Genomic DNA, 25,294 nt, shown 5'->3' with positions numbered 1-25,294 from the left:
TCTTCTTCTTCTGTGTTTAGCTTACTTGTACTAAGATTAACACCTTCGTCCCAATATCTCCTATTTTACAGAACTCTTATAGGCAGCTCCCAAGTGTCATCATTAGCTACTACATGTTTATCACTAAAAGGTACTGTAATTACTCCGGTTATTGGCAAGACCATTTTTAACTGGCTTCTTTCAAAGTCAACAACACTCTGATATTTTGACAGGAAATCTATGCCAATTGAAACCTCAATACTGAGATTGTTTACAATTAAACATGGATGATCAATTAAATTACCATTAATGTTAAAGGGAAGCAAAGCTTCTTGCTTTACCGTTTTTGACACCTTGCCAGTAGCACCATTTATTCTTAGTCCTGATACCCTCATTACTGTAAGCTTGTCTTTACCATGTAATGCATCAAAGAAGGACTGAGATATTGCACTCACCTCACTTCCACTGTCTAAGAGACAACGTACATTGATACCCAACATATTCACTATTATTATAGGGTGGCTTATTCTAGGATGTACAGGTGGTTCCTCAAACTCATCCAATAGCTCCTTTTGGATTTGTCTCCAACTAAAGTGATCGACATCTGTCTTCATTACATTTAGGTCACAGTGTGTAGGGGTTTCCTGAATTACATTTTCAGCTGCCTTTTACAGTCGGTCTATTAATTTCAAATCGAAACACCGCACGACTTCATTACATTTAGTTTGCTGAACATGGCCCAAATTACTGTAGTCTGAGCGATTCTGCGCCTCCAGACCGGGCATAACACTAGTTACAGCTAAACCACTTTTACTATTATCGTCGGGTTCCTCCTCAAGTGACAACTGGTCACAGCTACCGGGTTCATCGACCCCCAACAGGCTACCCCCTACATTCTCACTTATCTCCTGTCCTAAATTTATTAGTACATTATCAACATCCTGCACAGGCACTTTAGATAAGAGCACATCATTCTCATCGTAAATATAAGCATGAATTTCTTCTGCTTCTTCACCTGACAATTCAGTATTTTGTAGCTCTTCCCTATCATTACACTGCTGCGCCTTCTCTTTCTCTTCCCATTTAGAAAGCGTCTCTAACACGGTATCTATCAAATACTATGAGTGATCTAATATTTCTGTTGTATCCTTAGATGCTACCGACACTTCATCCACATGTTCAGTTTGAGTATTCTGATCTGTCTTACCAATTATTGTAATTACTGGCTTAGGAAAAGTAACCGCCTGGTGAGCGCCAGTGTCCTCATAGACGGGAACTAGTTTTCCTGCCTCGGCCTGCTACTGTTTCCTTTATTTACATTATAGTTAACTGGCACAGCATTGCTTTCCGTACTGTTGTTTACCTGCATAATTTTGTTTGAAACAAAATTATTATCACTTGGATGCCATTGTTGGTTCTGATAATTATTTCTCCAATTCCTACCTATCTTAGGATGGCGAACACCTACTGTTCTGATGTTTAAATTGCCATTCTGCTCGTTCTTAAAATTACTACTAGTGTTATTAGCATTTCTGTTATTACGTGCTTGCTCCTCATTGGCAGCAACACGTTCTACACGTTCCAAATACTCAATGAAACGATTTAGATTGTCTCTAGGGGCAGATATAATTCTAGTTTGCCAATACCATGGCAGTTTGGCTTCAAGACCTAGTATAATTATTTCCGGTTTTAGCTTTTCGACCAAATGTGACAAACGTGAGATCCATGACCTAGCAAACTCTTTAATAGATTCCTTGCCTGCATTGAAGCGTTTTCCACTCCAAAATTTTCTCAACACTTCATTTTGCTTATTACTAGACCAATACTCATTAATGAAAGCTGTTTTAAACTCCGCTAATGTTTTACACTTCAACATAACATCAGCTGACCAACGCATGGCGTCACCTGCTAAATGGCTTCTAATAAATGAGATTTTCTCTCGTTCAGACCAAGTTGGTGGAATCACATCTTCAAAATCGATCCAGAAATCTAGCGGGTGAATATTTTTATCTGGATCGAACCGCAAGAACTGCCGACACCCGATAAAAGCGGCGTTTGCAGCTACAACTTGTTGTATACTACCATTACCAGAAGTTACTGAAGCTACTTTACTCTCAATGTTAGCAATGTTAGCAATGTTAGTACTAATATTTTCTACTTTCATTTCAACATTATCTACTCTTTGCACAATATGAGTAGTATCAGTTTTGATTGCATCTACGTCTGCTTGACATATGTTTACTTTTATATTAACATCTTTAAACCTATCTGAGCGCAGTTCAGATTCCGCCTCGATCTTTTCTGTTAACTTGTGCTCCAGCTTCGCATCTTCCATTTGGAAGTCTCTGCGAACCTCAGAAACTTCGGATTTTACTGTTTGATACATTTCAGAAAACTGTTGAGCAACCTTTTTCTTAATATCCTCATGATTGTAATCAAACAGAACGTTTACAGAAGATATTGAGCGGGTAATTCTGTATGTAAGGGAACATAAAATCTAATAAATACGGGGTAGCAGAATGCGACTGTAGGTGAACAAATACAGGCAAGGGTTGTGAGAGAGTATGGGCTTGCCAACGAGAAAGAGAGAGAAAAAATCTGAGTTCAGCAATGAATTTCCGATGACCTCTGTTCAAGAATCGCAACTATACTGATAAGGAATGAGGAGCTGCTCCGCAGAATCGGCACAGAAAGGAACACATCGAAAACAATGGAAAGTAGAAGGACTTACTAAGACATCAGGGAAATAGCCTGCATGATGCTAGAGGGAGCTATTTGTTTTGAGTCGTCACTGTCCTGACTGGTTTGATGCGGCCCGGGGCGAATTCATCTCCTTTGACAACCTCTCCATCTTAGAATAGCACTCGCCATCTACTTCCTCAATTATTTGCTGGATGTATTTCAATATCTGTTTTTGTCTACAGTTTTTAGCCTCTACAGCTCCCTCTAGTACCTTGAAAATTATGCCCTGATGTCTTAAGAGATGTCCTACCATCCTACCCCTTTCTCTTGTCAGTGCTTGCCTCGCCGATTCTCCGGAGAACCTCCTCATTCCTTGCTTTACCGGCTCACTCAATTTTCAACATTCTTCTGTACCACCACATCTTAAATGCTTCGATTCTCTTCCGTTCCGATTTTCCCACAGCCCATGTTTCACCACCGTGCAACCCTGCCCTCAAAGCATATAATATCAAAAATATCTTTCTCTAATTGAGCCTATGTCTTCTCTTGGTCAGGAATGCCCTTTTCGCCAGTGTTAGCCTGCTTTTTATGTCCTCCTTGCTCCGTCAGTCGTGGGTTATTTTGCTGTCTAGGTAGCATAATTTCTTAACTTCATCGACTTCGTGATCAGCAATCCTGATGTTAAGTGTCTCGTTGTTCTCATTTCTGTTACTTCTCATTACTTTCATGTTTTTTTCGATTTACCCTCAGTCCATATTGCGTGCTGATCAGATTGTTCATTCCGTTCAACAGATCCTGTAATTCTCCTTCGCTTTCACTGAGGAGAGAAACTTCATCAGCGAATGTAGCCATTGATATACTTTCACACAGAATTTTAATTCCACTTTTGAACCTTTCTCTTATTTCCGTCATTGCTTCTTCGATGTATAGATGAACAGTAGCGTCGAAAGATAAAATCCCTCTCTTGTGTCAATTTTGATTCGAGCACTTCGTTCTTCTTATTCCAGTCTTATTGTTTCCTCTTGGTTCTTGTACAAATAGTTTATTATGCGTCTTTGCCTATAGCTAACCCCTACTTTTCTCAGAATCTAGCACCATTTGACATTGTCGAACGCGCTTTTCCTAGGTCGACAAACCCTATGAACCTGTCTTGACTTTTCTTTAGTCTTGTTTCCATCATCAACCGCAACGTCAGAAATGCCTCTCTGGTGCCTTTACCTATCATAAAGGCAACTGACACATTCTAAAATTTCGTTTTTATTCTTTTGCATATTATCTTGGATGCTTGAGCTGTTAAGCTGATTTGCGATAATTCCCACACTTCTCAACTCGTGCAACCCCCGGAATAGTGTGTATGATGTTTTTCCGAAAGGCTGATGCTATGTTGCCAGACTAATATATTCTACAGACCAACCTGAATAGTTGTTTTGTTGACATCTCTCACAACGAATTTAGAAATACTGATACAATGTTATACCTTCTGCCTTATTTGATCGTAAGTCTTCGAAAGCTCTTGCAAATTCTGATTCCAATACTGGATCGCTTATCTCTTCTGTATCGACTTCTGTTTCTTGTTCTATGAGGTCATTAGGTAAGTGTACCCCTCACAGAGGCCATCAACGTACTTTTTCCACCTATCTGCTCTCTCCTCTGCGTTTAGTAGTGCAATTTCCATTGCTCATTTAATGTTACCGAAGGTTGTTTTGACTTTTCTGTGTACTGAGTCAGTCTTTCCGTCAAACATTTCTTTTTAGATTTCTTCACATTTCTCACGCAGTCACTTCGATTTAGCTTCCACGCTCTTCCTATTTATCGCATTGTATTTCTACATTCAAGTGGTTCAAATGGCTCTAAGCACTATGGTACTTAACATCTGAGGTCATCAGTCCCCTAGAGTTAGAACTACTTAAACCTAACTAACCTAGGGACATAACACACATCCATGCCCGAGGCAGGATTCGAACCTGTGACCGTAGCAGCAGTGCGGTTCCACACTGAAGCCGCTAGAACCGCTCAGCCACAGCGGCCGGCATTTCTACATTCCTGAATTACCCGGAATATTTTTGTACTTCCTTCTTTCGTAGATCAGCCGATGTATTTCTTCAGTTACCAGTGGTTTCTTCACAGTTATCTTCTTTGTATCTATGTTTATTTCTTTCCAGCCTCTGTGATTTCCCTTTTTCGAAATGTCCATTCCTCTTCAGCCTAACTTCCTACTCACCTATTCATTGTCTTAGTATCTAGAGCTTCAGAGAACGTCAAGCGTGTCTCTTCATTCCTTATACACTTCCATAGTCGACTTCTTTGCGCATTGATTCACTAGTCTCTTGAACTTTATCACTACTAAATTGTGTTCTAACTCTATACCTGCTCCAGGATACGCCTTACAATCAATTACATGATTTCTAAATCTCTGCCTGACTTTGATGAAATGTAACTTAAATTTTCCCTTATCTCTCGGAATTTTTCAAGTATGCTTCCTTCTCTTGTTATTCTTGAACAGGGTGTTCGCTGTACCTACATGAAATTTGATCGAGAACTCAATTAGTTTTCCCCCCTCTTTCATTCGTAGTACCAAGACCATATTATGTGGTAACCCTTTCTTGTACTCCTTGCCCTTCAACCGGATTCCAGTTCCCCATGGTTACTAGATTTTCGTCTCACTTCACGAACTGAATTAACCATTCAGTATCCTCACATACTTCCTTTATCTCTTTACCTTCGCCTTGCGACGTAGACATGTATACTTGTGCTATAGAGGGTAAAAACTTTAGGGGAAGAGAGAAATTTGAATACATGAAACAAATTTTTGAGGACGAGATTTCCCACTTTATTAGTAGACTATTACTTTCTTGCGTCATTCGAAGCTTGGTGAAAATTCCTTTTGCAGCGGTTAAATTTATAATTTTGCTTCCTTTAACTTCTTTATGGTGTAAAGTTATGTGAAAGAAATACTTTTTCAATTGTTTGACTGAGTTCTTTCTGGTGCACATATCAGTCTGTAAGTGCTAAGAAAATTCTAGCTGCTACTATATTTGTATCCAGGATAAAAGTTATACATTGAATGCTTAAGCATATATAGGTCTGCAACCTGTCTCCACGAAGAAGATAAGGACTTAAATACATTGTGCATTCTCATAGACAACTTACATCCAGAAATAAATATCTACATTAACCCTGTAGGATATTTCAACGTGAGAGTGCGTACGCACTATATACAAAATATTCACTGCCTGTATGAAGAAAATAAGAAAAAAAACAGGAACTGTTATGAATGATTAATCGAATCTGACAGTTTTAAATAATACCTGGCAAATACAGCCTTCATAGTAACTGCTGAAAGTATAACCACAAATAGTACTCAACGTAAGTGTGGGCTCAAAACAAATATCTGGAAAGAAGTTTGTGTTGACAATGCAGAAACTGTTGGCCTTTCACCTGAGTATATCTGTGTCACAGTGATTGCTGAAAGCAGTTCACTAAAAGAATCACCAACCTGCAGATACAAAATTTGTTCAATTTGTGGAAAAGAAACTTTATTTGCTGAATATGTTTCGATCATTATCCAAATTTACATCAAATGTTTCTCTAATGTGTTTTATTTCTTACTTCTATGCAATACATTTCTTAAAGTATTTCACCGATTTCTGTTTCAGTTTTTCTTTAAACTTAATCTCACCACAAGGCATTGCGAAGTCTCACAAATTAAAGAAGAAATTGAGGCCAGAAATTTCATTTAGTCTTTTGTACAGAAACTATCTCAGCAGTCACTTAAATAACTTTAGTTGAACTCTGGGTAACCAACAGCAGGACAGTCAGACAATAATTTTATACCCATTTTTCCTTTTCTGGGCACAATGTCTTAAATGTACCGCTTCGCTCACTTAGACCATAAATAATGTCATTGTATGTCATAATCAAATGTTCAATTGATTAGTTGAAACTGCTTCGTTGCTCCAATATTGTAATGACTACATTCCAGTGCGTTGATCTGTACAATTTTATAATATTACGATTGTAAGATAAGTTTCAATGAGAATTACATTTTTAGGTATTTCTTTAAATTTCCATTTTTATTTTAAAAAAGTATTTTTGTGGCTTCTGAGGGAACACTATTTCTTGTATTTTTGTGTACAACTGTTCGATGCCTCATTATCAAATTCATTGTTAGAACAAAATAAAACATTTTGGTACATAGTTGGTGCTGACGTATATCAAGGTATTTAAATAACAAGTTCATCTTTGAATTGCTACATACTGAGTTTAATCGGTACATTAAAAGTAGAAAATCAGTTTTCAGATTTTGTGAAGTTGAAACTATCAATTCTACCTTGCACTTAGACCTCACAAAATTAATGCATAATTGTTTAAATGTGTAATTGTATAAGTATATAATTTTATAAATGTATAATTATATAAAGTTATAAACTATGATTGAAAAATCTTCAAAACTACTTCTTCTGGGTACAATCGAGGATAGTTCATGCACTATTTTGTAAATGAAAAATTATATAAATGTATAGCTTATGATTGAAAAAGGTTCAAAATTGCTCGTGGATAGAATATTGGACAGTTATTACATAATTGTATGAATAAATCGTTGTATAAATTTGTAACTGTATAAATGTATAAAATATGGTAGAAGAAGCTTCAAAATTACTTGCTCTGGGTAGTACCCAGGACAGTTTATGCATAATTGTATAAATATATAATTGTACAAATGTATAATTGTATATATGTATAACTGTATAAGTGTGAAAAACTATGATCGAAAACCTTAAAATTACTTCTTCTGAGTAGAATCCAGGACAATTCTAGTGAAACATCTTATGAATCTTTTAAATAACCAGTATAGTGATGTGGCAATAGTATCACAACGCCAGTCAGTTTGTAAGAGACATGCACTCTTAGCAGTAATGCCAACTGTGTCACAATTCGCCTTCACCACGAATGGTTGTTGACTGCCACCTCTCTGTGTCTTGTGATTAAGTTTAATTCTCATCAACCTCTACTTCTTCCTCTTCATCAAATTCTGCGTCATCATCAGCAGTGGCCTCTTGGTACTGCTGGTATTCACTAACAAGGTCATTCATGTTAGATTCCGCCTCAGTGAACTCCATTTCATCCATGCCCTCTCCAGTGTACCTGAAATTAAGAAGCAGCACGTTATTGCTCATTGCATTAGCATTCCTCTATTTCTAAACATGTTAAGAGAAGCAAAAGTTTTGATAAATCATGAATTATTCCGTTTGTATCGAACTATGTCCTTTGTTTAGTTTGCCAGGCAGCTTTTAATAAAACTTTAATGTCTGTCTTGTGGAAATCTGACCACATCTGTATAGGTCTATGTATCACAACCTAAATATTGGATTCCGCTAGTGAATTATAATTATGGACACTGAAGTGAATGGGACTTGCTGGGACAAGACGCGAACCTAACTCCTGACTCCTGACCTTGAATTTGCTAGTAAAGTGAAGTAAAAGAAGGTGTATGGAGAGTGTTGGAAGAATGCAGTTCGTCTTTGTATGGTGATGCGATAAGATATCCCAACAGACCTCAACCATGTCGGCAGTTTTATCAGTCTCTTCAACCAGTTAGGTGAAGTGGTAGTGTAACGCCAAGTCAACGAACAGAAGGAAACAAGTGATGACGTCTTTCAGCGTTCCCCACCTCAGCCAGCTTAAATGCCCGTCTTACACTCAGTAATGTGTCCCCCCCCCCCTCCCCGGAATTTAGCCTTTGGGGGAGGGAGATTGTGCCATTTCTCTGGCGCGTTGCGTATCCAGCACTATCGATAGCGTTCCCCACAGATAACAGTGTACTGCGTCAAATCCGGGGAATGGGTCTGCCAAGGTACATCTTTCCTGCGTCGAGTCCAACGATTTGGAAACAATTCGTGAAGATATACTGTAATACTGCGTGTAATATGGACTAGATGATGCGCCAGTTGTGCGTGCTCAGTGTTCTGTCTCTGAAAAACGGGCCTGTGATCAGATAGTTCACTATCTTATACCACGTGTCTACACTCTATGGACGCTGACGTTCCACCTATCTAACCAACGGGGATTGTCAACAGACCAATAGTGCGTGTTACGGCTGTTCATCTGGTCATTATTGGTAAATTAGCTTCATCACTAAACAAGATACATGGTACATCTGGAGTAACTGTCTTAATGCCCACGTACAGAAGTTAACACCATGAGCGTGTCAGATTTTCCTGAGTTGGTAAATGCCATGGTCCACACACAACCTATTGCTTGGACTATCGCACACTGTCTAGCAAGTAGCAATGCACACAGCTTATTCGCAGGCGCAAGGTATGGTGTCCGCCTAGGCGGGCCTCATGACGCTACGGTCAGTTCCAGTACAGCACTCGTGGCTGCCGCATCGCGGTCGCGAAGTGGGGCCGAGGCAGTTATGGATTTTTTTGTTTTAGCTTGAGGATGTCCACTATGGACAAACGGTAGTTACTTTTATTCTGAAGAAGGTTGGGTTATCCCGACTGAAACCTAGGTAAATCTAGGCAATCTGTGCAACTGTCGCTGTTGATTTTTAAAATATATATATATATATATATATATATATATATATATATATATATATATATATATATACTGCTACCGGTCATCTACAAAATTCTATCAACCTGCCTTCTCACCAGAACGCAAGGACAACTGGAACCCGCCATCTCGGAATACCAAGCTGGTTTCAGACCCAACAGAGCCTGCCCCGAACAAATCTTCAACCTGAAATCAATCATAAAATCCCACATGACAAGCCCCAAAAAAATCATCTGCACTTTCGTCGACTTCAAAAAGGCTTACGACTCGATCGACAGAAAGTCCCTCATCCAAATCCTCAGAGAAAAAGGCCTAGACCAAAAGACCCGAAGACCAATCGAACAGACACTAACCAATACAAAATCCAAAGTCAAATTCATGGGCGAAATATCGGACCCCTTTGAAATCCACACTGGCCTAAGACAAGGAGATGGACTATCCCCGCTATTGTTCAACATCGTCCTGGACAAAGTAATGAGCGAATGGGAAGCTGAAGTCAGGAGACAAAACACCTGGAGACCAGTCACATTAGGAAGGAAAAGACTGGAAATCCCTTACCTAGCATTCGCAGACGACCTAGCGATACTGACCTATGACCCAACATCAGCAAAAACACAGATCTAAATCCTGAAAGAATGCGCCGAGAAAGTCGACCTACAAATCTCTTTTGAAAAAACGCAAGTCCTAACAAGAGAAGGCGACGACATCACAACCAAGTACGGCAAAATTAAAGGGGTCACACACTTCAGACACCTAGGCGAAATCATCGAACCGACCGGAACAGAGAAACTGGCTTACGAAGACAGACAACAGAAGACACGGAAATCACTAGGCATGGTACGAAACGTCTACAACAAACAATGCATTTCCAGAAACGCCAAGATCAGACACTATAACACAGTGATCAAACCCGCCGTACTGTATGCCAGCGAAACACTAGCACTCAACAGGAAAATCAAAATTGAAGAAATCAAAAAAGAAGAACGCAAAATCATGAGGAAAATTTTAGGAGGAAGACACACACCAGATGGCTACAGACTACAGAAGAACTCAACAGTAGAAGCATATTCGAACATCGAGAACGATATGAGAAAAAGGCGCCTTAAATTCTACGGACATTTAGATAGACTCCCTGAAACAAGACTCACCAAGAAAATTCTAGAACACATCAAGACACTTAAAGTCTCGACACCCTGGATGGAAGGAGTCCGAAAAGAGCTACAAGCAATTGGCACCACAAACACCACAGACAGAAGCACCTTCCGAAAACACATAGACAATTGGGAAGTAAAGTCAGAAGCGCTAAAACAGCGGACCAAACAAGAATGGTCTGAGGAGAGAAAAGAGGCCCTCTCCAAGAGAATGAAGGAGTACTGGAAGGACAAGAAGAACAAGCCTTCAAAGTCATAAGCTTAACGATTTCCTTTTAGGGAAAATCCGTCAACAATAATAATAATAATATAAACTGTACTTGCGTCAAAAGTAATTACTTTGGTTATATGAAAGCACAGAAGTTTTATTGTTATTTCATTACTTACACAATGTAATTTATATTCTGTTAGAATAAAGAATACACAGCGGACTAACACTGAGTAAAGCGCAGTTCTATTTATGTGCAAAATCAACAATCAAACAAACAGAAAGCAAAGAGATGTCGTCGGCTCACAGTATCTCTCACACATATTCATTTAAGTTTTTTCTCTGCCAGTGCTACCAATTCTATCGGTAATCCTACCATTTACTATGTTATTTGTGTAGCGTGCCAAAACTATCGAACTGTAGTTTTGGTACAGCTCAATTACACTGTAAGCAAGTCATAACCAGGACTGCTTATCGGTTGGTATTGCGTGAGCCCATGGTGGCAGTGCGAGGATAGTTTCAGGCAACCAATGAAATGACAAATTACAGTCCGCATTTAGTGGTGAAACCGACATTTTTCTGTTTTGAGTTTGCTCACACAGGTCGGCAACATTTCAGCACATTTGACGTGATCAGCAATGTTTGCGAGTCACCTTAAACAGAGCGGCAGCTTATGTGGCAACACTACAGCTAAGGCGAGTACACACGAGACCAACGAAGACCAAGGAACGGTAGCCATCCGCTTCATTAGCCGAGATTCGCTTAGTGTGTACGAGTGGCAAACAGGTGTCAACGAAGTGAAAACGCTGGTGGTTGATTGGCTTTGGGATCCCTCACCTAGTGTGGAGGACGCGTTGAATGTTCTTTGATTCAGTACCATATGTTGTGTCTCTACAACGGTTGTGTATTTACGTTTTCCAGGACAATCACAATTCGCACTTAGTGTGTTTTATTAAATGCTTTCGCTATTTAATATAACAACATCGTCATCAGAAACTCTGGAATTTGCAGTGTAAAGTGCAGTAGTTGAATGTTAAATTAAAGCGCGAAACCAGTCAATGAAACATAATTAGTGCGACTTATTGCTGTCCTGAGAGCCCTCATTTTAACAGCCGCTGTTTCCCCTGCACGCAGTGCCTACTCTCGCTAAAAACGTGTATTTATTTTGTTTAAAAATACCGGAATACGGAATGGAATATGGAGAAAGCTGGTAGTTTAATCGTGAACGGTATTGTTTACGGGCCCCTATGAACTGTAGTTGTGAGACTACTACTACTACTACTACTACTACTACGTGATCAGGCCCAGTGGACCGCACACATCTACAAGTTTCCTCCTCCACCGTATTCTGTCCATTGCTGCTATCCGCCATCCGTTCACATCTATTGACACTTGGTTTAAATCTTCATGGAGTCCATCCCTCCAACGCATCTTTGGTCTCCCTGGCGGTCTCTTTCCTGTAGGTGTGAAATCCAGGAGCTTCCGAAGCCATCTGCGATCCTCCATCCGGGCCACATGGCCGGCCCACTGCATTCGTTTGGCTTTGACAGTTACTGCTATGTTGGGCTGCTGGTATAGTTCCTCAAGCTCTTGGTTGTATCTGATCCTCCATTCCCCGGTATCTGCATCCAGAACTGGAACGAAGATCTTCCGAAGCCCTTTTCTCTTAAAAACAAGGAGCTTATAGAAGTCCTGTTTCCGGATACTCCATGTCTCACAGCCATATAGAACAACAGGCTGGATCAGGGTTTTGTACAGTCGAATCTTGAACTGTCTGGAGAGATATCTGGACCTAAGCAGTTGTGCTAGGCTGTGGTAAGATCGGTTTCCTGCTTGTATTGTGGCATTGATCTCTGTTTCACATGAGGAGTCCTCAGAGAAAAGTGCCCATAGGTATTTGAATTCTTGCACTCTCTTGTAGGACTGGCCCCCAACCAGCAGTGATTGTAGATGATCAGCAGTCTGACAATGACCACGCACCATAACGAGATATTCTGTCTTGGCTTCGTTTATGTTTAGCCCAAAGTTGTTGGCAGCCTCCTTCAGTGCTTTGGTCATTTGCTCCAGCTCCTGTTCCGACCTAGAGAGTAAACAGATGTCGTCTGCATAGGCTAAGTATGCCAGTCTCTTTTCTTCGATTTCAATCCCTTCGTTCTCTTGGAAGGTCTCACGCACGATCTTCTCGAGGGAAAAGTTGTAAAAAAAACCGAAAACATCAGAAGTATGGAGAGAAATAAGTGAACTGTTAGAAAGAAATGTGCACGACGTGCAAGAGAACATGGAGTCTTTGTTGACATCTTTTCGCTTTGATCAACAAAGAAAAACAAATAAAACTGGACGTAACTATTAACTTTCTGCTGCAGATACTGCTTTCCTAAAAGAAATGTATCTGTGGAAACTTTAGGGGAAACACATATCAGTAACAATTCGAAACAAATAACCTTCAGTCGGAAAAAAATATGAAATAATCCATATTCAAATTCAAATTTAAGGTAGACATAATTTTGTCCCAGCACACTACTCCCTAGTTTTAAAAGGAGAGGTCATTCACTAGCGTTATTTCTTCTTCTTCCGTTTATGATGATCTTCACATGTGACGACTGCTGAATCCGCATCTTCTCACATAATGTCGGCCGGTGAAATTGTAATCAAAATGCTACTTTACAACAAAAAAGAAACGGGAGATTCGTCGGCAAGTTATCAAGCCAACTGAGATTCTATAGGGCCGAATCACTTGGCCCAGCCCCTTCGTTTCTTGCTCATGAGAAGCCGAGCGCTAGTGCATGGGCGACCACCGTTCGGCCGTCTGCAATCTCTGTCGTTCGTTGGCCTTTGTTGACCTTAAGTGCACGCGCCTATACGTGAACTAGAAAGTAACGGTAATCGGACTGTTAAGCCATGATTACAATTGTGAATTCCGAAGCTATCCCAGCGCAATGAGTGTTCCACGACGTTTCGGGATCGAAGTGGAATCACATCTATATGTTGCCTTTGTATTTTGCCCGATAACCATTTTTCTAAGTTGAGCAGAGTATTCTACATTGCTGGACGTACTCTCATATGACTAGAGGTACTGCACTCAGGAACACTGTCGAGTATGACACAAAGCTGTTGGGATTCGATACTGCTTCCCAATGTGCACATACAATGCAGCAGTTGTTCCTATGTATAATTAAAGTTTTATCGCGCTATGTTACTTGGCTGTGTCACATCATGCGAAAGTTACCTCTGTCCTTAATTTCTGCTCACCAGTCTATTACGCTGAGGTGACAAAAGCCATGGGATACCTCCTAATATCGTGTTGGACCTGCTTTTGCCCGACGTACTGCAGCACCTCAGGTAGCATGGACTCAACAGGCCCATTGGAAGTCCCCAGCGGAAATACTGAGCCATGCTGCCACTATAGCCGTCCATAATTGCGAAAATGTAGCGGTGCAGGATTTTTTTCACGAACTCACCCCTCGATTATGTCCCATAAATGTTCGATTGGATTCACCTCAGGGGATCTTTGTGGCCAATGGACTGGCTCGAATTGTCCAGAACGTTCTTTAGACCAATCGCGAATAACTGTGGTCCGGTGACAAAAATTCCATCATTATTTGGGAACATGAAGTCCATGATTGGCTGCAAAAGGTCTCTTAGTAGCCGAAAATAGCCATTTCCAGTCTAAACACAGCCCACAACATTATGGACTCACGACATGTGCCAACTTGGATCCATGGCATTGTGGGAAAAACTCCACCCCCCAGCCCTACCATCAGCTCATACCAACTTAATCTGGGATTGATCTGACCAGATCACGGTTTTTTAGTCGTCTAGGGTCCAGCCGATATGGTCACGAACCCAGGAGACGCGCTCCGAAGGAAGCCGTGCTGTCGGGAAAAAAATGGTTGAAATGGCCCTGAGCACTATGGGACTTAACATCTGAGGTCATCAGTCCCCTAGAACTTAGAACTACGTAAACCTAACTAACCTAAGGACATCACACACTTCCATTCCCGAGGCAGGATTCGAACCTGAGACCGTAGCAATCTCCGCTGTCCCGGACTGAAGGGCGTAGAACCACTCGGTCACATCGGCCGTCTGCTGTTAGCAAAAGCACTCGCAATTTGTGCATTAACGTCAAATTTCGGCGCGCTGCGGTAACGGATACTTCCGTCGTACTAACCATTGATTTAAAGCAATGTTGTTTGCATTTAGCACTGACAACTTTTCTCAAACGCTGCTGTCGGTTGTTAAGTGGCGACCGTCGGTCACTACATTGTAGGTGATGACTTCTCATCATTATTTGGGAACATTACCCCTGAAATTTGGTATTCTCGACACACTCTTGACATTGTGGCTCCCGGCATATTGAATTCCCTAACAATTTGAGCAATGGAATGTTTAACGTGTGTAGCTCCAACTACCATTCCGATTCAAAGTCTGTGAATTCCTGTTATTACTAAGGCTTTCCCGGCGTAATAATTCATAATATTCTTCTCGGGTGTGCAGTCGGATCTTAACGTCATCTTGACACAATATTTCAGCGGCCAACTGGCCGCCATCTTCAGGTGAGAGTGCTGGTTCACGATCTCGCCGGAACTGATCTCTCAGCGCAAGCGGCGGCCGTTATATAGGCCGCAGAAGGCCCACAGAGCATGCGTGAGAAGGTGCCGTAATCGCCCTTTAGCGCAAGTAAACATACCGCGCCGCCAGTGGTGGAAACAGGCGAAATCGAGATATCACTATCAAAAATTAAAAATTATTCCGACGATCGAAACACAGACACAGTGATGGGACACTGGGACACAGTGTTTATCGAAAGCCCACGCACACGGACCGTTACCTGCATGCTTCTTGCTGTCATCCATCGTTCCAGCGTACGGGGGTCCTGCGGACGTTGGTGAGAAGAGCTTATGCCATTTCAGACGGAGAAAGCTTAATACAAGAACTGGACCATCTTAAGGTTGTGTTCAAGCAGAATGGCTATACAGATAAACAGATCCGTCGTGCTTTCCAGTTTGGACCTTCGCCTGAACCACTAGAAGATACCTGCAAATCGGTGGCTTTCTACCTTTTGCTGGGGGTGTTCTCTAAAATAGGAAGAATTCTAAAAAGTATTTTTCGTCCGCCAGCCAAGATTAGAGCGCTTCTTGGCTCTGTTAAGGATGACTTGGGTTTGAGAAAGCCCGGTGTGTACAAGATCCCTTGCCACTGTGGGAAGGCTTATATTGGTCAGACAATCCGGACCATTCAGGACCTATGTGTTGAGCATCAGCGGCACACACGGTTGCTTCCACCTGAGGAATCTGCAGTGGCGGAGCACTGTCTCACTGAGGGACATAGAATGCAGAATGACGAGACACAAATGGTTGCCCCTGCATCTCGCTATTGGGACTGTGTTTTAAAAGAACCCATAGAGATTCGTTTATCTGATAATCTTATTAATAGAGACAAGGGTTACTTTTTATGTAAGACTTGGAACCCGGTGTTAGTAGACATTTATAAAACAACTGTCTGTATTTCTAACGTCGGAATAATTTTTAATTTTTGATAGTGATATCTCGATTTCGCCTGTTTCCACCACTGGCGGCGCGGTATGTTTACTTGCGCTAGAGGGCAGTTACGGCACCTTCTCGCGCACGCGTTGTGGACCTTCTGCGGCCTATACAGGGGCCGCCGCTTGCGCTGAGAAGTCAGTTCCGGCGAGATCGTGTGCCAGCACTCTCACCTGAAGATGGTGGCCAGTTGGACCGCTGAAATATTGTGTCAAGATGACGTTATGATCCGGCCGCACACCCGAGAAGCATATTATCTGTCAATTCCTGTTGTGCAACCATGATCACGTCGGAAACCTCTCCCCATGACTCACCTAAGTACAAATAACAGCTCCGCCAACGCACTTTCTTCTTTACTTCGTCGGAAACTATTTCACATGAATGACCTGAGCACAAATGACAGTTCCGCCAATCCATTGCCCTTTTTTTCTTGTGTACGAGGTAATAATTGCATCTGTATCGCTACCCACGACTTTCAACACCGCAGTGTATAATTCGGAAACTTTCTGACATTATCCCACACTTTTTATTAAGCTCTAAGAGCAAGGAAACTGCACTAGAGGATAAATGTTCATTATTTCATTCATATTTATTAGGGAACAGCGAGACTGAGTATTACGTACCAGTGGAGGAAAGCCTTCCTGCGGAACATTGCGGTGAACTGCTCAGAGATTCGCTTGAACAGCTCCTGGATGGCGGTGGAGTTACCGATGAAGGTGGCGGACATCTCGAGTCCGCGAGGCGGGATGTCGCAGACGGCGGTCTTCACATTGTTGGGTATCCACTCGACGTAGTAGCTGCTGTTCTTGTTCTGGATGTTGAGCATCTGCTCGTCGACCTCCTTCATGGACATGCGGCCGCGGAAGACGGCGGCGACGGTGAGGTAGCGGCCGTGTCTGGGATCGCAGGCGGCCATCATGTTCTTGGCGTCGAACATCTGCTGCGTCAGCTCGGGCACGCTGAGCGCGCGGTACTGCTGCGAGCCGCGTGACGTCAGCGGCGCGAAGCCCGGCATGAAGAAGTGCAGCCGCGGGAACGGCACCACTTTCACCGCCAGCTTGCGCAGGTCCGCGTTCAGCTGGCCGGGGAACCTGCGGCAACAGGCGAACCGTCACTGTGGGCTCGACCCACTACAGGTTGGGCAGCACTGGCATAGATAACGCTCCTTACTCGTCACTAGGGCCGTTGATAACGATATATCTATATTCTTTCCAGAAAGATATAGGGTGGTCCATTGATAGTGACCGGGCCAAATATCTCACAAATATCAAACGAAAAAATTACACAGAACGAAACTCGTCTAGCTTGAAGAGGCAAACCATATGGCGCTATGGTTGGTCCGCCAGATGGCGATGTCATAGGTCAAACGGATATCAACTGCGCTTTTTTAAATAGGAACCCCCATTTTTATCACATATTTGTGTAGTACGTAAAGATATATGAATGTTTTAGTTGGACCACTTTTTTCGCTTTGTGATAGATGGCGCTGTAATAGTCACAAACATATAAGTACGTCGTATCACGTAACATTCCGCCAGTACGGACGGTATTTGCTTCGTAATAAATTGCCCGTGTTAAAATGGGCCGTTTACCAATTGCGGAAAAGGTCGGTATCGTGTTGATGTATGGCTATTGTAATCAAAATGCCCAACGGGCGTGTGCTATGTATGCCGCTCGGTATCCTGGACGACATCATCCAAGTGTCCGGACCGTTCGCCCGATAGTTATGCTATTAGACGAACCAGGAAGTGTTCATCCACATGTGAAACGTCAACCACGACCTGCAACAAATGGTGATGCCCAAGTAGGTGTTTTTGCTGCTGTTGCGGCTAATCCGCACGTCAGTAGCAGACAAATTGCGCGAGAATCGGGAATCGCTAAAACGTCGGTGTTGAGAATGCTACATCAACATCGATTGCACCCGTACCATATGCGCCAGGAATTGTATGGCGACGACTTTGGACGTCGTGTAAAGTTCTGTCACTGGGCACAAGAGAAATTACGGGACGATGACAGATTTTTTTCACGCGTTCTAATTAGCAACGAAGCGTCATTTACCAACAGCGGTAACGTAAACCGGCAATAGGCCTATGCACTATTGGGCAACGGAAAATCCACGATGGCTGCGACAAGTGGAACATCAGCGACCTTGGTGGGTTAATGTATTGTGCGCCATTATGGGAGGAAGGATAATTGGTCCCCATTTTGTCGATGGCCGTCTACATGGGGCAATGTATGCTGATTTCCTACGTAATGTTCCACCGATGTTACTACAAGATGTTTCACTGCATGACAGAATGGCGATGTACTTCCAACATAATGGATATCCGGCACATAGCTCGCGTACGGTTCAAGCGGTACTGAGTAGCATATTTCATGACAACGTCGATTGATCGTCGAAGCACCATACCATGGCTTGCACGTTCACCGGATCTAACGTCCCCGGATTTCTTTCTGTGGGGGTAGTTGATGGATATTTGCTATCGTGATCCACCGACAACGCCTGACAAGATGCGCCAGCGCATTGTCAATGCATGTGCGAACATTACGGAAGGCGAACTACTCGCTGTTGAGAGGAGTGTCGTTACACGTATTGCCAAATGCATTGAGGTTGACGGACATCATTTTGAGCATTCATTGCATTAATGTGGTATTTACAGGTAATCACACTGTAACAGTATGCGTTCTCAGAAATGATACGTTCACAAAGGTACATGTATCACATTGGAACAACCGAAATAAAATGTTCAAACGTGCCTTATTTCTGTATTTTAATTTAAAAAAACCTCCCTGTTACCAACTGTTCGTTGAAATTGTGACCCATTTGTTTGTGACTATTACAGCGCCATCTATCACAATGCCAAAAAAGTGGTCAAACTAAAACATTCATATTTCTCTACGTACTACACGAATATGTAATAAAAATGGGGGCTCCTATTTTAAAAAACACAGTTGATTCCGTTTGACCTATGGCAGCGCCATCTAGCGGGCTTGTTTCGTGAGATATTTGGCCCGGTCACGAGCAATGGATCATATATATATATATATATATATATATATATATATATATATATATATATATATATATATACCCCCGATATATTGATATCGAAATGACAATATCGGCTGCCAATATTTTTATTTTATATTATATGCTTCGAAATTTTGTAGTAGAACATAATTTTACTTTTACTGTGTGAAAGAATCTTCCTATTTTTTTGAGCTCCCATCACGTCCAGTGTTCCTCTTTGACTGTGTGAAGCAAGTATAGATGGCACAAAGAAGAATTCCGATTGCACTGGGGGCTGGCAGTGTGAATGGAATAACAACATTTCCGATGTGGAGAAATATCACACCAGTTGCGTAAAAAAAAATTTTTTTAACGCAATTAGTGTGCTATTCTTCCACATCGGAAATCTCCTAAAACAGTTACTCGAAAAGGTGACCATAATTTAAATGACAAGATTTGTTTTTGAAACTTCCTGGCAGATTGAAACTGTGTGCTGGACCGAGACTAGAACATCGGGACCTTTCCCTTTTGCGGGCAAGTGCTCTACCAGCTGAGCTACCCAAGCACGACTCACGTCCCGTCCTCACAGCTTTGGGTAGCTCAGATGGTAGAGCACATGCCCGCGAAAGGCAAAGGTCCAGAGTTCGAGTCTCGGTCCGGCACACAGTTTTAGTCTGCCAGGAAGTTTCATATCGGGGCACACTCCGCTGCAGAGTGAATATCTCATTCAAGATTTTTGTGGTGGGCGGGGACGTGTGAGGCGATATGCTGACTTAATTGGCGCTCAGTGCCACCAACAAAAATCGGAACGTTTAACATCACCACGCAAGGTTGACACTACAACTGCTAGGTCGCTGGAGTTTGCAGAATTAAAAAGCTGGGAAGTAGGCATGAAGTGTTCAGACAGATCCGATGTGTGACGAAACCGAACGACGCACCCATCGGTCACCTCTTAAACGATGCACGTTCGCGCTTTGGGATAACCACTTTGCTAACTATGGTAACTGCGTGTAAGTGGCACTCCAGTTCTTGCTCTAAGGGGCATAAGCAGGAAGCTACCTTGTTCATGTGCAGAATATCTAATAACAAATCAGTGTTTAAATATACGGATCTAAAACCTTATACTTAAAATGTGTCGTACCTTTAAATATTCTTTGTTTGAAGGGTGACTATTTCTTTGTTTAAATTGCTCAAGTATTTTAATTAAAAATATTGTTTTTTGGGATCCCGATATTTTTATAGGTGGGTAGCTCCATATTTTTCTCGTCTATGTATCGATAGTTTCTTCTGATATATCGAGTGCCGATAATGATACCTTATCAAATATCGGATTCCGGATATTTTTAAAAATATCAACACTCCTACTCGTGACCTTGGCAGCGGTTGGGGAGTATGGAAGCGAAAGCTGGTGGCCCCAGTACATCAGCGCATCAGCGAAGCGACTCGGTGCCACAAACAGTGGATGGGAAATTGGCGAAGTGTGATAATGAAACGCGATGCAATGAAAACTGCAGACTAATACGTACACGTTTGATGAATCCATTACTTCATGATCATAATACAATAATATGGGGACTCCACAAGAGACACAGGCTTGAACATAAATGCAAATTATAGCCAACTCTGCAGGTGGCGCTGTTTTAAATGATTCAAATGGATCTAAGCACTATGGGACATAACATCTGAGGTCATCAGTCCCCTAGAACTACTTAAACCTAACTAACCTAAGGACATTACTCACATCCATGCCCGAGGCAGGATTCGAACCTGCGACCGTAGCAGCAGCGCTGTTCTGGATTGAAGCGCCTAGAACCGCTCGGCCACAGCGGCCGGCGGCGCTGTTTTATTTGATCATAAACGGCACCTGTGAAATGTCCTCAATATGTTGGAAGTATCATTCGTCATCAGAAAAGTTATCTGTGTTGTGAGTGCATTATACCGGAGCTTAGTGAATTCGTACGTTGGCAAATCGTTGGTGTTCGTGTGGTGGATACTACCGTAACCAAGGTAGCCAAAATGTATAGTGTTCCAAGAGGCACCGTATCGAAGATTTATACGGTAAAGTGGAGAACATCATCCGCTAAGTCACAACGTTGACGAAAGTGTGCGCTGAGTGAACGTGTTGGTCGGCTATTTCAAGGGGATTGCGACGAAAAATAAGAAGACGACAGCTGCAAAAGTCACTGGGCATATTAACAGAATAAAAATGCACATCAGTTGCCCATCATTTATTACACGACCGGTTTCTAAGCCTAAAGCTGCATATTCAGGTGCCATCATAGAATCTCGACATCACGACACGTAACTGAGGCGGGAGCCCCGGTTATTGGTTATACAGGGTGATTCAAAAAGAATACCACAACTTTAAAAATGTGTATTTAATGAAAGAAACATAATGTAACCTTCTGTTATACTTCATTACAAAGAGTATTTAAAAAGGTTTTTTTTCACTCAAAAACAAGTTCAGAGATGTTCAATATGGCCCCCTCCAGACACACGAGCAATATCAACCCGATACTCCAACTCGTTCCACACTCTCTGTAGCATATCAGGCGTAAAAGTTTGGATAGCTGCTGTTATTTCTCGTTTCAAATCATCAATGGTGGCTGGGAGAGGTGGCCGAAACACCATATCCATAACATACCCCCATAAGAAAATATCGCAGGGGGTAAGATCAGGGCTTCTTGGAGGCCAGTGATGAAGTGCTCTGTCACGGGCTGCCTGGCGGCCGATCCATCGCCTCGGGTAGTTGACGTTCAGGTAGTTACGGACAGATAAGTGCCAATGTGGTGGCGCTCCATCCTGCTGAAATATGAATTGTTGTGCTTCTTGTTCGAGCTGAGGGAACAGCCAATTCTCTAACATCTCCAGATACTGTAGTCCAGTTACAGTAGCACCTTCGAAGAAAAAGGGACCAAAAACTTTATTGGCTGAAATGGCACAGAAAACGTTCACCTTAGGCGAGTCACGTTCATACTGGGTTGTTTCCCGCGGATTCTCAGTGCCCCATATACAGCCATTGTGACGGTTGACTTTCCCATTACTGTGGAAAGTTGCTTCTTCACTAAACACAATCTTTGAAACGAAAGATTCATCTGTTTCCATTTGAGCAAGGATAAAATCACAGAAATCGATTCTTTTAATCTTATCAGCTGCAGACAGTGCTTGAACCAATTTCAGACGATAAGGTTTCATAACTAACCTTTTTCGTAGCACTCTCCATACAGTTGATTGTGGAATTTGCAGCTCTCTGCTAGCTCTGCGAGTCGATTTTCCTGGGCTGCGAACAAATGCTTGCTGGATGCGTGCTACATTTTCATCACTTGTTCTCGGCCGTCCAGAACTTTTCCCTTTGCACAAACACCCATTCTCTGTAAACTGTTTATACCAACGTTTAATACACCATCTATCAGGAGGTTTAACACCATACTTCGTTCGAAATTCACGCTGAACAACTGTCGTCGATTCACTTCTGCCGCACTCAATAACACAAAAAGCTTTCTGTTGAGCGGTCGCCATCTTAGCATCAACTGACGCTGACGCCTAGTCAACAGCGCCTCAAGCGAACAAATGTACAACTAAATGAAACTTTATAGCTCCCTTAATTCGCCGACAGATAGTGCTTAGCTCTGCCTTATGTCGTTGCAGAGTTTTAAATTCCTAAAGTTGTGGTATTCTTTTTGAATCACCCTGTACTATCCATGACTGGCTGGCTCGACCGCGAACCTTTTTTCTTACCATAATTATTCGGTGCCACCTGAAGTTGAAGCTTTAGGATTCGAAACCTGTCGTGTAGTAAATAAGAAATTACAGTAACCTGAAGAGTATTTTTATTCTGTTAACATATTGAGAAGGTAGACTATCTATTGTACCAAAAGTTATTTGAAGATAGGATTTTGGTTATACTGTATCATAGAGCTTTTCCTGTCATACATTCCAGGTTACCCAAAGATGTGACGAAACCGGCCAGAGCCTCTCAGTAACTGCGATCTAAACATCTTTCAGTTGTTTGGAGAGGCGCCAATGTCGCTAGGATCGGCGGAGAAACAGCATCGGACGTACCTGAGGCAGGTGGTCACTCCCGACATTGTGAGCGAGACGAGGTGGTTGAGGTCGCCATAAGTGGGTGTAGCGAGCTTCAGCGTACGGAAGCAGATATCGTAGAGAGCCTCGTTGTCGATGCAGAAGGTCTCGTCGGTATTCTCGACCAGCTGGTGCACGGAAAGCGTCGCATTGTAGGGCTCGACCACGGTGTCAGACACCTTGGGTGATGGCACCACTGAGTAGGTGTTCATGATGCGGTCCGGGTACTCCTCTCGGATCTTGGAGATGAGCAGCGTGCCCATCCCAGAGCCGGTGCCGCCGCCCAGGGAGTGCGTCAGCTGGAACCTGCAGGCAGTGTGACCACCACAACAGATGTAAAACAGGTCCATTTGAAGGATATGAGGTAAGGGTCGTAATGTTTTAGCAGTAATAACGGGCAGCATCTCCTCCAGTTTGGTTTCACTGAATATTAAGAAACTGTACTTCAGTGTTCCCGTAAAGAAAGCGGTCTGCAGAAATTCCCTTAAATATTGGAAAATTTCAAGGCGAGAGACCATAGAATTCAATGTTATTTTACAGCTGATTATAAGTTTTAATCATTTAACTTTGAATCATAAGTTTTATATTCAAGTCATATGTTTGGCCGTGGAGTACAGCAGTTCAGGGACCTTGGTTGACATTTTTATCAGACACCTAGAAAAGAAAGTTTTGATGGCTGACCAAGCTATTATGGGTAAAACTGTTTGTAATAAACGTTACGACGTAGACGATACTTTGTTGCCGAAGAAGATATATTAGGCAGTTGCATGAGTTCGTAAAGTTTTTAGTTTGTTTTTTTCTATACGATTATTTATGCATTATTATTTTTTATTTGTAGTTTACTGTTGCTATTTGAGTTTACCCATTTTCGTTTGGAAATAGTGATTGGAGCTGTAGAGACTAGAAAATGGAGTGCCGAGTGGAGAAATCATGACATTACTGACAGTTTTTTAAAAATTAAAAATGAAAGTCCTCCAGCTGTACTTAAGATTTTATATTTACTTCGCTACTAGTTTCGACGTTGCGTCAACACCATCTTCAGGCCCGTATACTTTGATGAAATCAGGTGTGTGTGGCTCAGTCTAGCAGTGCGCGGTGAGACCAACACGTGCTTCACAAGGATGGCGGGCAGTAACTAGTGTGAAGTTCAAACTTTCGAAGTTTAAACTTCATCAAAGTGTACGGGCCTGAAGATGGTGTTGACGCAACGTCGGAACTAGTAGCGAAGTAAATATAAAATCTAAAGTACAGCTGGAGGAATTTCATTTTTAATAAAAATTATACCAGCTGTGTCGCACCTTCATCCAGTTTAAATATGGAAGTACGAAGATAACTGACATATTCTTCTATTTGATTTCAATAGAGGGGTGACAGCAGCTGAGGCACCCACAAACATTTGCGTCGTGTATGGGGATAATGCCACTAGACAGAGCACGGCAGGAAAATGGTTTTATCGCAGTAAGGAGGATCGTTTTGACATTAATGACCCTCCACTTACAGGAAGACCTTCGGGTTCTGATGTAGATCGTTTAAACGCATTAATCCACAATGATCCACGTTATTATACTCAAGAATTGACAAATGTGATGAACGGTCATCATTGCACCATCGTGCGACATACGCGTGCAATGTGTAATGTTCAAAATTCGGGTGTATGGGTAGTGCATGCTCTAAGCAAGAATCAACAAAGTCAGCGGGTGGCGATATATGCATCTCTGAATGCTCGTCATCAGTTGGCTCGTGAACTGCAAATGGCTCAAATGGCACTGAGCACTATGGGACTTAACATCTGAGGTCATCAGTCCCCTAGAACTTAGAACTACTTAAACATAACTAACCTAAGGACATCACACACATCCATGCCCGAGGCAGGATTCGAAACTGCGACCGTAGCAGCAGCGCGGTTCCGGACTGAAGCTCGTAGAACCGCTCAGCCACAGCGGCCGGCTTGTCATGTTTCAGCTATATTCACTGGGAAACGGGAAATCGAAACACAGTTGACATTAAAGTTCGGAAAATACTCACCAGTTAAATTAAGAACCTCTGCATTATGTGAAAACAGGAGTTTTCTCTACAATAA

The 25,294-nt window shown here is 42.2% G+C and overlaps 1 protein-coding gene across 1 annotated transcript in view; it reads right to left on the bottom strand.

Annotated features, from left to right (window-relative positions):
* Window positions 1–7,652: 7,652 nt before the first annotated feature.
* The window catches only part of LOC126195807 (tubulin beta-1 chain-like), a 60,027-nt gene continuing 42,385 nt past the window's right edge, over window positions 7,653–25,294 (bottom strand). The window contains exons 3-5 of the mRNA XM_049934443.1: window positions 23,194–23,520; window positions 16,745–17,212; window positions 7,653–7,806 (exon numbers count right to left, since the gene is read on the bottom strand). Of these exons, the coding sequence (XP_049790400.1) occupies window positions 7,653–7,806; window positions 16,745–17,212; window positions 23,194–23,520 (949 nt within the window). The remainder of the gene's footprint in view (window positions 7,807–16,744; window positions 17,213–23,193; window positions 23,521–25,294) is intronic.

This window comes from Schistocerca nitens, chromosome 7, assembly GCF_023898315.1.
Source record: "Schistocerca nitens isolate TAMUIC-IGC-003100 chromosome 7, iqSchNite1.1, whole genome shotgun sequence".
NCBI lineage: Eukaryota > Metazoa > Arthropoda > Insecta > Orthoptera > Acrididae > Schistocerca > Schistocerca nitens.
The sequence above is the reverse complement of the archived record's forward strand: the minus strand, read 5'-3'. Positions and strand labels throughout refer to the sequence as shown.